The following is a 15,427-nucleotide window of genomic DNA, read 5'->3' on the forward strand; positions in this document are numbered from 1 at the left end:
TGGAGATGCATTCTCTTATTTTGAAATAATTCTCTTTGAGGTCGTTCTTAAGAAAAAGCGTTGTGACATTTGTAAAATGGAAGGAAAATCTGGTGCCACTAATCTCAAGACATATATCTGACCACCAACACACACACACACCTAAAAATGCATCCAAAGAAACTTGTACAAGTTGGAGTATAAACTATATAAAAACTAAAATGTGAATTTATTTTAAAAAGGATTTTGAGAAAAGAAACCTGTATACGTAGGAGATGATAACGCTTTACTTGGGTTACTCATCAACCAGAAATTTACTGCAGTGTCTTCAGTGACCCTATCTTGCGAGATAAAGCCCGGAATATGTAGAAAGAAGCCATGAAAGCACTCGGAGACGATGCAGATCCCCACACAGCAGGATCTGAACCCACCAATTCTTTACTGTGAGGAAGATCTGCTAACCACCTTATCTCATTGGTCAATTTGCAGTAATCATGTACAGATAATGGACACAGGTAGAGATGTAAATATCCAATAAGGACAAAAAACGGGAACATTGGATGACGGGGGGTCACAGCAACCTTGTTCAAGTATCATGATGATGATAGGGAATGAGTCTGCACCACAGCATAATTTGATTTGTATTGCCAATGTAGTGCGTTAGAGAGATCAATTGCAATTTTCTTGGAGCTATTTCCCCTGGATTTAGTGTTTCTAAATGCGGAGAGCAGATAGCACATTGGAACAGCAGAAAGCTGATCAAGAACAAATTGACACCACAGAATGCTGAACATTTTTATTGACACAATTTCCGCTGCAGAAGAACCTTGGTTGTGTCTCACTAGTGGAGCTCAATGAATAGGTCAAAAGAAAAACAACAGCTAAGTTTGTGCTTTGATTTTTCGGAGCAAGCCACAATTTAAGCACAATAATTTAATGGTCAACACAGTGCTAGAATATTACATAGAAGATCCTTAAAGCCCATTTATCGTTCTACGAATTTTCCAAAATGGCCGCATTGTTTTTTTTTTTTTACAGACATCAAATTTTAGCTTGATGTATAAAACATTCTTCTTTGCTCATGAAAGTTAAATAAAAAGCATTTTACAACTGCAGAGCCATAAGAAACATCACGTACAAAAGGTTACAAATACATCCATCGTAAATATTAAGACACCTTTCGGCCAGCCAACAAAAGACGAGGAGGATGACAGAATTTGGCAGACTGACAGCAAAGGCAGGAGAGTAGAAGTTTGGTCTTTGTTGTTTCCTCCTCACCATCGCACCACTTGACTGTTGTAGTCTTCCGTAGTGCCAAGCACCTTCATGTCCTCCTCTTCTTCGTCTCTTCCTAATCTCAGCAACTCCGCCAGGTAGGTCCTGTGCAGACGTTGCCTCTCCTGCCGTCGGCGGAGACGCTCCTCTCTGTGCTGCTTTTGGCGGTTGTACTGGTAGCGCTGGAGGAATAGCTCCTTGGCGTACTCGTAGAGCTCCACGTCGAGGGCATTAAGTCCCTCGATGCGCCACTGGACCTTCTTGTTGATTCCCACGCTGGCAGCACGGGTGCTATTGATTTGCGTGAAGGGCCGGATGAAACGCAAGTCAAACGTCCGCTCGAATAAGTATTGCGTCTTTTGCTGATACTCTGTCAGACCGAAGAAGGCCATGTTACGGAGGTTAGCCTTGGCGCTGGCGAGGAGCAGGCGGCCTCGTTCCAGCTCGTTCATGGATGACATGTTGTAGCAGCCAACAAGGCTGAGGTCAGCCAGCATGCGCACCTGCCGGTTGTTGGCGAGGTTGGACGGACAGTTCATGAAGTCTGCCAGGGTCACACCGGTCCAGTCCTCACCGCTGTAGCAGGCTGGAAGTTCATCCTGAGAAGGTGGGCGGCCTTCACACAGGTGGAGGGCGGTTTTCCAGGTGGCGCCACGCTGTACGTGTTTCCACTCACTGAGGTAGCGCGACACGGGGTCACGGAGCATGGTGATGTAGTGGAAATTCCTGCAGGGGACACAAATTAGACGAGATGAGATGTGTGGCTTTCAAGCGACAGTTCACTGTTTTTATTTCATGTAATTTCACCAATCACCACTAGATGGCAAAGGCGCATAAGCGTTACTACTATTTGTGCTCTATTACTTCCTTGTGTGATTTTATTTTTAGTGCAGGTTTGAAAAAGTGTGTGTGCCTGTCTCTCAGTGATGGCAGTGATATTCGAGAATATTTTCAATCAACTTTTTTCATGCATCAAAACTTATGAGGGGTTTAACAAAAAAAAGTAAGGACTGCTGACGCCAATCGGTTTCTGGAAAGGGAGAAAGAAGTGAGTTAGTGCTTTTGAGCTTACTCTTTTAGACCGTAGGCAACAAGAGTATAACTCGAGTCTTGCCGCTTTCAGGTTTTCCTGCAAAATATTTCTCTCTGAAGATCCAAGTGGCTCTTGTATTCGATTTCGTTCTATTGAGCCCAGCTGAACAAGAGATATGACTTGTTCTCTGTAAAAATGTTATTTTTCTTTTGGAGACGCAAACACGAGCATGTCAAGGACTATGGTCAAAATATGCAAATGATGAACAGAACAACATCTGGGTCAGCATTCATTTGGAGTTGATACAAAATAATAGGTTTGACTTGTCACTGTCATACTTCATTGCAAACAAGGCTGAGTCATTTTCCATGAGTCCTATTCTATAAAATGATATTATTTCATGATATTGTCTAATAGCTAGCCCAGGGAGCACCCCGCCCCTCCAACATGTCAAAACATTACTGAAGATGGAAACCATGCTTCAAATGTCCACAGTTACATAATGAGAGATGTTGAAGACGAATGCAATTTTCAGAAATTGCGTTTCTACAATGAAGTTGGATGGATAGCCGCTGCAGCTTGTTTGTCATTTCCTTCAGCTGATCACATAACCTACCTCCTCCAGAGTTCATCTCTGTAAAAGATGAACTCTACAAGGCTATATCGTTTTTGACGACATCATCACCAGCTCCTCCATTTTTAGTGAATACAAGCCTATTGATTGGTAAGGCGGATGGATGGATGGATGGATGGATGGATGGATGGATGGATGGATGGATGGATGGATGGATGGATGGATGGATGGATGGATGGATGGATGGATGGATGGATGGATGGATGGATGGATGGATGGATGGATGGATGGATGGATGGATGGATGGATGGATGGATGGATGGATGGATGGATGGATGGATGGATGGATGGATGGTGTTTTTAGTTACGCTTCTGTCAAGATCATAGTCCATATTACCTGGCTGTAATGACTTTATGATTTATGCAAGTCAGTTTTTCCACTTTCCTGGACTTTGATTTGCAGGTAAGCTGCGAGGAACGCTTTCCCTCATGGAGCCTTTCTTCTGGGACCAGCGCCGAACTGATTTCACCCCCCACTGGAAGCAGGAGAAGAGTGGGTGAATCCTTTGCGAGCAATGCATGATGTCCAATCAGAAAAAGGCTCTCAAGGCAGAGCACACTAACAGGCTGAAGAATGCTTTTGTCAAGGCCCTGCAGCAGGAGCAGGTCAGCGTCAAAACGCTTTGTTTGGACCTACTGCATGAGTATATGAGTATAACCCTTTTCATGTGATTCTTCAATTTCAGGAGATTGAACAGAGGCTGCAGCGAGCGACCCTCTCGCCCAGCTTAGCCCCCAGCGGACCCTCCAAGACTGACTCCCTGATCCGACATCATGCTCTGCGCCAGGTACACGCCCTCTAAACTGTGCAGCATTTATGTTTCTTAACTAACAAAAATCTTGTCTCTTCTAAACACTTGAAAAAAATGCCACCGAACATACTATGTATACCTCCCCGTAAAATAAGTTCCAAATATTTGTTAGACTTTTAACATGCAGAACGAGCTTTCGCTAGTCAAACCATTTAACGCACATGCATAATTGCTCCCACTGACTTTCTCCTTGTCATCTGACCAAGTTCTGCGTTCTGTTGTAATGCACTTAGTCATCAGAACACACAGGACAACCAAGAAGGTGGTCTAATCCGGTTTAGACTCACCTGAGCAAGTCGAGCGGTGTGTTACGCTACTGTTTGCACGGCCTGACACAACGAAGCAGGCGCTTTACTCGTTTGTGAAGGTTAGGTTCACAATGACGCTGTCAAAGTGAAGTCTTGGACAGAAAATCAGATGCTTTGGCTCCATTTAAACTCACTTATGTGTACTATGATGAAGCCTGGGTGATTCATTGCAACGAAGCACTTGATTTTCTCCTCGGGCTCCTCAAGCTTTTTTAAACATCTCTATCTCAAATCAGGAGATTTACATTTCAAAACTCTCAGCCTCCATCATTCAGCTGAGTTCAGTGATTACTGAAGCACAGGTAAGGTGAAGCAATGACTTTACATTACTTGGATAACATTAAAATAATTCCAATTTGAAAACTAATTGAGAGTGCTTTTGATTCCTTATTGCATTTTTTCTTATACTTCATGAGCAGTTGGTGAAAGGGATACACGATGCAACGGCATTTCCCCCTGCCACAACAAATTTCTTCTCACCATTTGGATTGCCTTTTAAAAAAGAAACAAAGGCAACAGACAGCAGGAGATCAATATTTGCCTTGTTAATTCACTCACCATTGTGTCAAGGACAAACAAGCAACTCACACTAAAAGCTTTGACCTGAACTCATTTAGCTTATCTCTACAAACGCCGATATAATGCTTAACGTGATTTATGGCCGTACTCCGACTTCTACTCCGGAGCAACTTGTTGTCCGGAAAATATGGTACTTCAACAGAGAAGCTAATAACCCATTTTCTTTCTTTCTTTCTTTCTTTCTTTCTTTCTTTCTTTCTTTCTTTCTTTCTTTCTTTCTTTCTTTCTTTCTTTCTTTCTTTTCCGTTTTAGGTCGGGAAGGGAAGATGGCACCTAACCGAAGAAAACCGTGAGAAGAAAACTATTAGCAACAAAGGAAATTCGGTAAAGGATGGATTTCCATTCATTATATGCATCCTCACTCGTTGACCATATAAGGGCAGCGTGTGATGTACTATTTTTTTTTTTACATTATCAGAGCTTAACTGAAGATGTGAGATGCAACTGTGACGCAAATCACCATTGTGTTTTGTGTTATTCTACAAAAATATGGTCTTCAATGAAGCGATAGACAGTCTTCATTCTTGTCATACATTTTGGTGCTATTTTGGACCAGATGGAATAAAAAAAGGAAAGGCTTCTAGAGAACGCGGGGCTGTCTGGGCATGTTCATATAAGAGTGTGATGATTTTGCTGTGGTGAAAACTAGGTGACTCCATAAGGGACTGCAGTCAAGACAAATAAAACTGCATCATTGGAAAGGTGGCAGAGAGTGTGTTTGGAAGAAAAAGGGAGCCTCCCACATTGTCTGTTTTTAACACAGGAGATGCAAGGCATTCAGGAAAGCTATACTCGCATCACCCTGGCTTATGAAGCTTTAGAGTTTTAGCCTTAACCTTTGCTTCACATCTTAATCTTGCATCGCTTTGAGGTGTCTGCCTCGTTGTCCTTCACGTCCGTACAGTGTACACATAGAAAGCAGAAATGGGAGGCTGTAGTCAATAAAGGTTTGCCCTGCCTACGCAAATAGAGACATTTCTGAAAGCCTGCTGGAATGAGCTTCATTTTGTGCTGCAACTATGAAGAAGTATTTTACTGTAGCGCGTAGATGTCTAACATCATGGCATCACGGGAAAATGTTCCTTCCTAAAGTTTGTAAAAATCATATTTGAAAAATATAACGTAAACTTCAATCTATTCGACTGGACTTGTGGATTAATCTGCCCCTTCTTCCTCCCTCGTATAATAAAATCTGACTTTGAGTGCCCCTAATCCTTCTAAGGAGTGTGGAGATTACCAAGATCCTCTGAATATTTTACATTTCTCACAATAACATGGATCAGTCTTTGTATGAGCTTTAACTATAACTGTATTATTATCCCAAAAATACCAACAAGTAAAATCTGCAATGTAGAAGTAGATTTTTTTTCTTATTTAAATGTGCTTTTTGGTTTATTGTACATGTTTTAACAATGACTGTTTGTTCATCATAAATGCTACTCTGCAACTTTACAGCGCCCCGCATGCAGCACAGTTGCTTTGTATAGATTTTGTAGCTACCTTGTGGCTACTTGCCCGGTCATGCGATACCCAGTTATAAAACAGGAGATTTGAATAATGTCCCAAATTTTAAAATGCAATAAAAAAAATGCAGGCTCAGTGAGGCAACCAGTTAAGGGTATCCTCCGCCTACTGCCAGATGACTGCTGGGATATGCTCCAGCACACAGAAAATGGATGGATGGATGGATGGATGGATGGATGGATGGATGGATGGATGGATGGATGGATGGATGGATGGATGGATGGATGGATGGATGGATGGATGGATGGATGGATGGATGGATGGATGGATGGATGGATGGATGGATGGATGGATGGATGGATGGATGGATGGATGGATGGATGGAGGGAGGGAGGGAGGGATAATAATAACAATACAATGATAAGGATGATTCATGATAATAATAATAATGATAAGGATGAATAATAATGATAAGGATGATTCCTGATAATAATAATAATAATAATATATTTCTACAGGTAAACTCCAAGGTCTTGCAGATGATGAAGTCAGCCATACATGACATAGGTGCTATTATGGTGTGTCCGTTTTCACACCGAGCGCAGTCTACTATGTGCGACCAAATTATCAGGTCTGTCGACAGTGAGGCATAGAATTGTGCGTAGAACGCCCATAGAAGCCCGGCACGGCTCCAAACACAATACGCACAAAACTTGCACTGACAACAAAATGTATCCATTGCACCAAGGTAATTGACGCATGGCAGTAAAAATAGGGCCCATGATTCTGCTCAGTTTTTTTTTTTGTTACAGAAGAACACAATAACCTGACACAAATCCTAGCAGAACCCCAAGAAGTGCTTTTCATTCTGTGGTTTTTCATTTGCTCTTGCGTTTAATTTTGTTGTTGTGTGGCTTAGCTATTTTCTTTTGTGTTTTCCCATTTGCTATTGAGTTATTTGTTTTCATGTTTTTTTCATTTGACGTTGAGGCTTTTAGTTTGCCGTGTTTTGCACTTTTAGGCTACCGTATGAATCTAAAGTACCATCACAAGTCCAGATGTGTCGAAAAAGATGAGTTGTTATTAATTTGAAGGGTCTCGTGTTCTAGCATTACAGCTCTAGGACTTTTCTAAAGTGCCTAAAATAAAACTGTGGCGTCACGTCCTATACGCCTATCTCCCCACAGAAGGTGACTAATCATAAGATATGCTGTAAACTCTCTCCGGAGCAGCGGTGACTAAGAATTGAACTCAAATGTCTGTTTAAAAAGGCAGAGCTACACACTGTGCACATTTGACTCATGAATTCACTAAATAGGTCACTTGTATTGAAACCGACATAATGACAGAGCATTAGTTAGAAATTCGGCCCAAAATTTAAAAATTGTGTTTCTACCAAGAAAAATCTACCAAAGGGTGGGACGAAACCTTCGAATCTCATTATCTTTCAGGGACAATTTTACGCTGGGCGTCTTTATAGATTCAGTGTGACTGTACTCCGTTCTAGTGCACAAAAGCTTAATCTCTGTAAGTGTGGAAGCGCTTAAGATCCTTGACCTTAACCCCATTAAATTCCTTTTGGATTAACTACAATAGAGGTTGTGAGATTGAGATGGATCAAATTAGTGTATATTAAGTACAGTACAACGTCAAATATACCCAATGTACAGTACATTTAATTTAATGAAATTACTGGCATTACGGTTGAGATGACCAGTTGTTCCTCAAACACTCAAGTTCAGCAAAATATATTGGAAATGCAATGAGTGAATTTGCAACACTGCAGGCAGTGTCATTTAAATGAGGTAATACTGATTTTTCCTTAACCAATTCCCAGCCCGGCCTCTTAGTGAGGCAACTGCTATTTAGAGAATACGCAGTGCCAGCGTCAACGAGTGCAGATTTTCTCCAGTCCATTATGTCAAATTGACATTATCGACTGATGGAGTGTTGATTCAAAGAGCATCAAATTCAATCTGATGGGTGTCTGAAGGTTGGTTAATGGCCTCTGGAAAGGAAGTATTCTTGAAAGCACTGACCTCCTTTGGCGCCCCTCTTTAACGCTCTTGAGAACATATGGAGATTTGCTTTTGGAACCTTTAACACGCAGACGGCACACCTCGAAGCACCCGGCCCTGCTTAAGTGATTTACTTTGCGGAGATTAACTCTCCGGCTTCTGTAATTACAGTAAATTGAAACAGACCTGCTGGAGCTGGCTTTTCAAATCATTTGCTTGAGGGCCAGTGTGTCATTGGGACAACAATATCAAATGTGGCAAGCGTGTTAGCAGTGCTTCTTGAACTGCTCGGCATCGTGTTTGATGCATTTGCAGGTCATGATAATTAAACATATGCGTATATTTGAACAGTAAGCATAAACAGCATTGTGTCTGTTTTAGCTGCTATGTTTTATTTATTATTGGGCTACAGGTTGACAGATAATAATAATAATAATAATAATAATAATAATAATAATAATAATAATAATAATAATAATTCACTCAGTTAATAAAATTCTAAGTGTTTTTTGCTACAGAATAAAAATCATTACTGATCAAGATTCCGTCTGAAATGACGTGAAGATAACGAAATGAGCGGCAGGCTCTCTCACCATTTTCTCTTTTGGGAATTATTTTTGTTCCGCCTGTTCATCACCACTGGAACGCAGCTGGTTAACTCGGTCCAGTCGGCGTGTACACCGCAACTCCAGCCGGTGGAGAAGCGAGAAAAGAGCCACGACTCGCTTTTGCCGGGCCGGTAACACGTGCATTTCCTCTGTCCGGGCGTGCATTCGCAGGGCTGCTCCAGCTGCATATTTTTAACCAGGTGGAGCCCGAACGTGGTTCCTCCGGTCTTTTGAATATGCAGGAACACCATCACGTCATCTCCTCGGATGTCAAAGTTCACGTGTTTGTCCAGGTCCAGCTCCGTGAAGTTCAATGTGAACGCGGTCACGTCAGTGAGGTCCTCGTCCAGTTGCTGTTCCGTGCGCAGGGATGAATATTGCTCAAAAAGGCCGATCTCTTCACGTCGGGAGTTGCAGCTGTTGCTCTCCGCTGGACACACGTACTGGTACCCGATCATGAAGCATAGCACGGCCGCGATGGGGATGAAGATGAGTCTCCGAAACCTTTCCTCCATGTTGGGACGCTCACAACGGACACAAGCGAGAAGTAATCCTCCTCCTCCTGCGCGCCTTGCATGCTGTGGCTCCTCTCGGCGGGTTTGGGCAGGGCGCTCCCGGTAGTTGAAGTGACCGACAGCAGGTGAGCGATGCCGCCACTCGGGTGTCCTTAACGGGGACAGCTTCGGTAATTACCAAACTTGACGCAATCGCGCTGTGAGCAAAAGGCACGCAGCTCATACACATCGCGCTCTCTCTCTTGCGCTCTCTTCTTAAGGCAATTTAAGTGCTCACCTGCGTGAGGGGCGTTACTCCGTGCGTTACTGCGTGCGTGCGTGTGCGCTCGACAGACTTAAAGCGCGAGCCGGCAAAGCAAAAGTGGATCAGCACATGCTTCCGCTTAGAGAGAGACGCAAGCAACATAAATTTTGCACTCCTCTTTCCGCCCTCCCTCATCGAAATTTCAAATAATCAAAACCCTAAAACATCAATTTTAAGACTCAACAGTGCGCATGTGTGAATAGTTGTTTGTCTGTATGTGCACTGTTACTGACTGAGGACAAATACTAAAATGGACGGACGGACGGATGGACGGATGGCTTGGCAACACGCATCTCTTGGCATTCACATGCTATTGCTGATAGATTTAACAATAGGCCTTTTCAAGATTAGGTAAATTCAGGGCTTTAAATCGGGATTAGCATTGAATGAAAATTAAATCTTCAAATCAGACTCAACAGGTGCACCAGAGAATGTGTGATTATGTCATTAAAGTTTTTCGTCATGTAGTTTCTGCTTTTACTTCGAAGCTCAGCTACATTTAGGTACCATTTTGTTCAAGCTGACTTGACTCTACATCTGTGCTGTCATCTGCCCTGACTGCCAAGCTGGTGATGCAATCCTATCTCTAATCACATGCGCACACACGCACATTCAATTTGATTGGCCTGGACTGACTCCAGACGCATGATATTTTGCATAATGTGATATCATGTCAAAACACAAAATTAAACCAAAAGTCTTAATGGCTTCAACTCCAAACTAAAGGATGTTATTATTTTGTTTTGGGAGGGTGTGAGAATCGGTGATGTTGCATCGCGAGGATTGCGCACGACGCAAATAGTGATGTTGACTGCATCAAAACTCTTTTGAATTTTTTCCTCTACAATTCTATTATCGACTGAATGCATCATTCAGACCCGAAGAAAAATTTTCTCCGACAGGCTCAGCAGTTCAGCACCATGGACAGTTTCCATCTAATCGACTCAATACTTTGAGCACGTGGGTTCTGAACAACAATGGATCGTGAACATCCGACTGACATGCACTTATCTATTACACAAGTAATGGACCAATTTAAGCTTTTACTGATCAAAAGCTTTTGCTTTTTTCCCCAAGATCCCCCGGCGCTCTGTTATGCATCTTTTGAGTACTGAGATGTACTCGATAATACACACATCAAATGTATTACCAGGGGGTTTAACCAGGGTGCACTTTGTATTCTGCTTTCAGCACTCATGCTCCCTGACATTGACTTAATCTGGATTGTGAGGTCCAACACTTTTTGTGCCCGAGTACAGCGCAAAATCTCATATAAGAGCAAGACTCAAGGTAAGGAACATGGAAAAAAAACGTGTTATGAAATGTGACAAGATCAAACATTTGAGAAGGTCATACTCTAATGATGTGTTAGACGTGAATTTATTTTGTCCTCAAAATCCCGACTCTGCATGTACTTCAAGTGCGGGTATCTGCCGTTCCGTTTTGCAGAAAAATAATTTTCCACAAATAGCCTATTCCCCAATGGGAAATAATCTGCATTGTTTTGTGCTGCAAAATAGAAGTGGTAATGAGGCGCCTGTGACGTTTGTATATTTACAAGTTCTCTCATTGAGGTAGAAGTTGGTGTTGTCCCGTATACCGATATTATTCAAGTTTGCACTGATTAGAATTAGCCAGCATCAAAGCATTTATTTTGCATCTGCCTTTTTTGCTACCCTGATTCTAAAATATGCTCAAGACTAACTAGCATGTCCCAAATGTGCCGTACTCAAGTATTTTGGTGACATTCTATATAAAAAAGGTAAGCCATGAATTAGATCTTGATTGTCACCTTGTACATGTCAATGATGACATGGTAATACCGGTTCCCTGTTATTCATCGTCCAGTACCTGTGAAGCAATCTTACTGTTGCCGTTGCAGATGTCTCAACTTGTAAGGTGACAATTCTAATTTCCCATCAGTCAATTTTCTATACTTCTTGTCATCATTGGGAGCTCGTGAGCTAGGAACGATCCTGACTGCAGCAATTGGCTACGTCAATATGCACGTGAGAATTTTAATTTTTTTCTCACTCTGGTCCCACAACACACACACGTACACACACGCGCACACCAGCTGCTGCAATGACGTTTTGCTTGCTTATGATAAACGCACTTGGGCAAGCTGTCAGATCAGAGGCAAGATAAAACAGGACAGAGCCCAAAAGTCCTTAAACATAGATGTGTGAATAAATGAAACGTCCAGACAAGTAAAAAAAATAATCCTGTGTTTGTGTTGGCATGCTATATTTGTACTGTAATAAGGATTGTGTGTAAAAGCAGATTACATATGTACATGTAGGGATTTTTTTTTCCCCCTTGCATGTCACTAAGCAATTTTCAGTATTCATTATGAGCATATTCTCCCATTTGTGATAAAGTCAATTTCTTTCATGCAAAGTCCAATCAGCAAGTCAAAATGCTCCTCATAGGTGAAGAAAAGAAAAGTCCCTTGGCGCTGATACCTTTGTTCACCGTTTAATTAGATATGTGGCCATTCGGCCATCATGTAGGGACACAGCCGTTGGGAAGTTGGTGAATAATTTGTGGAGTATAACTGAAGCAACAAAATCCATCTCAGTGACATCACAGTTGCTTGGAGCTGAGGTAACAGTGAGTGGCACACTTAAGTCAGCAGGGGAATTTGTGCAGCCAACCTGCATAAAAGACAAAAGTCATAAGTATGCTAAACCTGATTGCATATTTAGTGTGCTGTCTAGTTATTAAGGTATTTTTTTTTCATCGACTGTGAGCTCCAATTAAGACCCTATTCAAAATACACCCTGTATATGGGCTCCTTCCAAGCATAAGTGAAGCCCTAATGTACAATCTAAGAAGATTGCTCCTCTAAGCTTTCAAAGATCATTTCTGATCGAAAAGAGAGGAATCCATTTCAGATAGAGATTTAGCTTGAGCTCCAGTACTAGAGACGTGTAAGCCCAGATGCCAGGTTTTTCTCTTATATCTTTGTGGTTAAAGCTCTCTGACAACAAGCGGCTCTCCTGGCATTTAAAACATGTCTGCCATTCCTCACTCTGCCTCTTTGGCCTGCAGAGATAACTAACATCTAAGTATCACTAAATGTCACGTTAAGTGCTTCTCTTGCCCCACACTAAAACGAGATGCTTTGTGAATATAAAAGCCCAGCTCAGAGAAAGCGATGCTTCCCTTTGAGCTCTGCTTTTCCTTCTGCCCTCCTACATGTCGGCAAGGCGGATGCACAGAAGATGGCAGACTCACATTAGGGACTCATATTAGAACATGATCTTCAGCCAAGAACAGTATAATAAAGTGTTGGATCAGCATCAACGTGTTGTTGCGACTTTGGGCTCGACCCATCGTGGGTCATTTGAATTTATATTCATTAATTATCACCCATCGCATCTTTCCTCTAGACAAGCGCTGGTGTCAAACTATGGTCCGCGGGCCAAATTTGGCCGGCAGTGTAATTATATTTGGCCCGCAAAGACAAATTGTAGATCCACTTCTATATTTGCAATTGTCTTCACTTTTAAAAAATAGAGCCATTGCTAGCATTTTTTATTACCATTTATCTTTTTAAAAATTTCAACAGTTTTTACTCGTCTCTGATTTCAAAACAGTTTGTTGGGTAACCTATATTGTATATAATATGAGACGGTAAGACATTTATTTGGGTTGACAGTCGTAATGGCCCTCCAAAAGAAACGATGACTACGTTGCGGCCCACAACAAAAATGACACCCCTGCTCTAGATGTTCTAGACCGAGACGCTACATAGACCAAGACTGAACCTAACAGAATATCGACCACGTCACTAAGTGGGAGGATGCTTGAAAATTATCCACATACACCTCATCTTTTGCTTGACATATTTAATTTATTGTCCATTATTCACAGCAGAGAGTGAGAGTAAACTGTTGGATGGCACATTTTCCCTCCCTTCCGACTGCCACACTTTGCCATCGTTCCTGCCCACAAGGATGATTCACCACTTGTGACCCCCATGACTGCCTTGTTGAAAATAGACAACAGAGATTCCGATGAAACCCTGCAGGTAAGATTTCTGGAGGTGTTGGACGATCTGATACACAGCTTGTCTGGCATTAACAACATGACATATTGATTTTAATTCCAGTCATTTGCCTGGTTAGTCTTGAGGCCTGAACAGTGTACCGACTGTATTGTTGTGGCTGTTAATGTGTTTTACAGGTCTCTATGCGAAGATACAGAGTAGAAGTCAGCTGTCTTCTTTTTCTGAGTGACTTACTCAGACTTAACATCAGCACTGGACCTAGAGGCTTCGCAACCTCTAGCAGACAGGTGACTTCGAGACCTGTCATTGTGCATCGCCATCTTGTCCGGCAATTGAACTTCATGACCTCGTTTTGATGGCTCTGGGAATCGTGTTCTTCACTGGGCTTGTCCACAAGAACGAATATGCTTCGTAATCAGCTCTCAGATGAGGCTGTCTGGGAATATAATGCTAGTTCCAGCAGGGTACTCTGATGAAGGGTTCAGCACAGCTAGTCATCTTGACATGATATGATTTTTTAAATAACTTCCGCAATACTTTATACAATATGTTTTGTGCCTGTGAACCCAAATGTAATTCAAAAGAAATTGGAGCAACCACTGCAGCGTTGAACAGAAGAAAAGCCTTAGTAAGTGCTGCCCTCTGCTGGTCATATCTAATTTGACATTCGAGGCCTAGAGATGTAATAACATGTAGAGACTACGTTCACACTCATTCGCACTTGCAAGTTGTAAATGAAAATGTTTGTTTGTCATGTGTAAAGACGGGTACTCAGAGAAAACCAACGCAGGATATTACAAACGCCAAAAAGCCTGCACCATGAGATTTGAAACCAGCACCTCTCAATTAGGAGGCAGATCTGTAGCTAAAGCAACCCCATCCATCTATTGATAACACTAATACTGTACACCCAATAGTAAACCTATTGTAAAAGCAATTAAAGCGAAATTTGGACACGTGGCGGAATGTACAAAAAGCAAAGTTGACGATAAGGAGATGAACGTCATACAAACAACATGAGACCAAACAGTCTGAAAAACCTTTGAACTTGTCAATATCTTGTTTTATTTTGAACGTACCGGAAATGCTTGGATAATTTAAACCTCCTTCAAAAAAAAAAAAAAAAAGGAATTCGGGGCAAAAGTTGCAAAAGACGCGATTTTAAGTGTTGCATCTATCGCAAATATGAGCAAATGCAATGAACATTACTCGTATCTCTCTGAAAAGGGAAAAATGGCATATAACTTAACTTTGACGGCACCAGAACTGTAAGCACAATTTAATCTTATCCCCAAATTCATTGTGTAAAAAAACGTTCCAAAAGACGCGATTGTAAATTGTGACCGCATCGCAAGTAAAGACGCGTTGTGGACGCATTTTATTCGACTTTTAAAGCCAAAACAACTTGAACTCCACTTTACCCACTCCACCACGCGCGCACACAAAGTTGGGGGGACATGAGAAGATTCTAACAATTACCCTTGATTACTTTCTTTATAAATGAGTCACCACGCACAGATTTACGACACTGGTTTTAATTATTATTATTATTTTAACCTTTATTTAACCAGGCAAACAATTAAGAACAAGTTCTTATTTACAATTGCGGCCTGACATACTGTACTTGAATTAATAAACCTTAGACGATCTGTTTTAACCAGTCACACTTGTTATTAGTGTAATGATGTAACTATTAGTCATCTGTAAAACTCTAACTAGATACACCGTCAATTATAAATTTAATTCTCAATTCATCTGATTTACTTTGAAGGTACCGGATGTTAGTCTGGGAGTCACCCCGAAATTCTTTGGGTCAACGTAGGGAGAAAACTTTCCCAAATATTTATAAACGTCGACTATCACGACTGTAAGTTTATTTGTCT

The 15,427-nt window shown here is 41.6% G+C and overlaps 1 protein-coding gene and 1 long non-coding RNA gene across 2 annotated transcripts; one reads left to right on the forward strand and one right to left on the reverse strand.

Annotated features, from left to right (window-relative positions):
- Positions 1 to 760: 760 nt before the first annotated feature.
- LOC125988235 (heparan-sulfate 6-O-sulfotransferase 3-B) lies at positions 761 to 9,225 on the reverse strand. The gene is made up of 2 exons (XM_049753149.2): positions 8,696 to 9,225; positions 761 to 1,980 (listed from the first exon to the last, which is right to left on the reverse strand). Exons 1-2 carry the CDS (start codon positions 9,223 to 9,225, stop codon positions 1,254 to 1,256), a joined length of 1,257 nt encoding a protein of 418 aa, XP_049609106.1. The 3' UTR covers positions 761 to 1,253.
- Positions 9,206 to 13,979, forward strand: LOC125988239 (uncharacterized). Its single transcript, XR_007488261.1, has 4 exons — positions 9,206 to 9,350; positions 10,721 to 10,819; positions 13,409 to 13,565; positions 13,721 to 13,979. It is a non-coding gene; the product is annotated as an uncharacterized lncRNA (long non-coding RNA).
- The last annotated feature ends 1,448 nt before the right edge of the window (positions 13,980 to 15,427 follow it).

Source organism: Syngnathus scovelli, chromosome 2 (assembly GCF_024217435.2).
Source record: "Syngnathus scovelli strain Florida chromosome 2, RoL_Ssco_1.2, whole genome shotgun sequence".
Classification (NCBI taxonomy): domain Eukaryota; kingdom Metazoa; phylum Chordata; class Actinopteri; order Syngnathiformes; family Syngnathidae; genus Syngnathus; species Syngnathus scovelli.